This window comes from Vigna radiata, chromosome 2, assembly GCF_000741045.1.
Source record: "Vigna radiata var. radiata cultivar VC1973A chromosome 2, Vradiata_ver6, whole genome shotgun sequence".
Taxonomy (NCBI): Eukaryota; Viridiplantae; Streptophyta; class Magnoliopsida; order Fabales; family Fabaceae; genus Vigna; species Vigna radiata.
The window spans coordinates 24,796,092-24,798,306 of NC_028352.1; the positions used below are offsets into that span (position 1 = coordinate 24,796,092).

At 27.7% G+C, this 2,215-nt stretch overlaps 1 protein-coding gene across 1 annotated transcript in view; it reads left to right on the forward strand.

Moving 5' to 3' along the window:
• The first annotated feature begins 1,013 nt into the window (after positions 1-1,013).
• Positions 1,014-2,215, forward strand: part of LOC106754414 (cytochrome P450 705A22) — a 5,091-nt gene continuing 3,889 nt past the window's right edge. Inside the window, exon 1 of the mRNA XM_014636427.2 lies at positions 1,014-1,684. Coding sequence (XP_014491913.1) covers positions 1,110-1,684 — 575 coding nt within the window. The 5' untranslated portion in view covers positions 1,014-1,109. The remainder of the gene's footprint in view (positions 1,685-2,215) is intronic.

Below are 2,215 nucleotides of genomic sequence, written 5' to 3' on the forward strand. Positions count from 1 at the left end.
TTGAAACAGCAAATAAAGTTTAAAAAATTTGGTAAAAAGGACTAAAACCAGAGTTTTCTAAAGTTGAAGGACTAAATTGTACTATAGTTTGAAAGAGGGACTAAAACCAAAATCACCCCAAAGTATAGGGACTAAAAACATATTTAACCCTTTATTTTATTTTATCTATTGATAAATATTTTAATTTAAAAATATTAGTAATTATATTACTTTTAATATCTATTGAATCACCTTTTAGTTTTATAATATAATTTAAAATAAAAAGTTAACATTATAAATTGAAATAATCTATATTTCATTTACATAAACAATAAAACAATTACATCAAATTATTTAAATAATATTATTTCTTCAAATAAAAAGTATATTAATATTTTTTTGAAAAATAAATTCAATAAGAGTTATATTATTTGAAAGGATCTGAAAATTTCACTGTATAAGATTTTATGTAGAGAAAAATATTTAAATAATAAAAATGGTAGAATTATATTACTTTAGATTTTTCAATTATATTACAAATTAATTTTATCAAACAATTTTAACACTGTAATAAATAACTTCTTGGTAAAGTAAAAGCTTATAAAGTAACTGTAGGAATCCTCGTGTCTGCCATGTATTTATTTTATTTTTTAAATTTTTGAATTATTTAGTTGTATAATATTTATTTGTTTATTGACATTTTGACACGTATAAATTTTTTATATTTATTTAAGTTTAATTTTTTATTTATTTTTTAAAAAATACAAAATTTAGATTTTTTTAATAATTATTTTCTTTTTATAATGTATATAAAATAAATATAAATATTTAATATCACCAGATTATTACTTAGAAAAAGAACAAGTTATCAAGAGGTAGACCACATCTTATTCTTTTTATGTTTGAAGTTATTATTTATTTATTGAATTATAATATTTTGATAACTATTTTAATTTTTTTTTATATAGAATATTATTATATAAACTATTGTAAAATAATTATTAAAAAATATTAAAGATACGTTTTTATTATTTATCTATTTATTTATTACAAATCAACAAATATTTATTGCATGCCAACAAAAGTTGAAGATAAGGTGACAGATTTTGTTTTGTTGCAGTTAACACACCATGATTGAGACACTCTCATTCTTCTTCCTGCTTCTGTTCTTGTTCCTCATTCTCAGGTGCACCGGAAAAACCACCTCCGACCATCTCCACCTTCCACCAAGCCCTCCAAGCCTCCCTCTGCTAGGGCACCTCCATCTCCTCTCTTCATCCCTCCACACCTCTCTCCACACCCTCTCCGCCGCCCACGGCCCCCTCCTCCTCCTCCGTCTTGGACCCTCCCGCCGACTCCTCGTGGTCTCCTCCGCTGAAGTTGCCACCCACATCTTCAAGACCCACGATCTCGCGTTCTCTTCCCGGCCTGTGTTCGCCTTGGCCGAGAAGCTGCCCTTTGGGCTGGCGGGGTTCGTGACGGCCCCCTACGGGCCGTACTGGCGGTTCGTGAAGAAAGTGTGCATGACGGAACTGCTGAGCCCGCGGCAGCTGGAAGGGTCTAAGAAGGTGAGAAAGGAAGAGATGGAAGGTTGGGTGAAAGGGATGTTAGAGCATGTGAGAGAGAAGGGTGGTGCAATCGATTTGGGCTCTCAACTCATGAAACTCACCAACAACATTACTTGCAGGATGGCCATGACCACCTGGTACATACCTCTTCCTCTTTTCTTTTTTTTCTTATCCATGTTTATAAATTTTCCTTTTTTTTTTCAAAATAATGATATCATAACACAATTAATTTTACATTAAATTTATATTTAAAAAAAAATAAAAAATAGAAAATGATAGTGTGAAATGAATTAAAATATTTAAGTATGTAAAAAAGTAATTTTCTTTTATTAACTTATGAGTATGAAAATTTGTATTATGACGTATTTTTATATTTATTTGAGACAAAATATAAAAATAAAATTATTATAAAAATGCAAAGTTACGTATTTTTTTCAAAAATGAAAAAAATAAAAAATAAGAAAAAATAGTACGAAATAAAAAAAAAAGGTTAGGGTTATTATTTTTACTAGTATATTGGTTTCAATTTCTCAACAACCAACAAGATGTAAAACTTCACAAAAGTTACAAAAATTTCAATAAGATTTCAAAAACCAAATTTGCTTTAGTGGCAAACTTCCATATATATATATATATATATATATATATATATATATATATATATATAT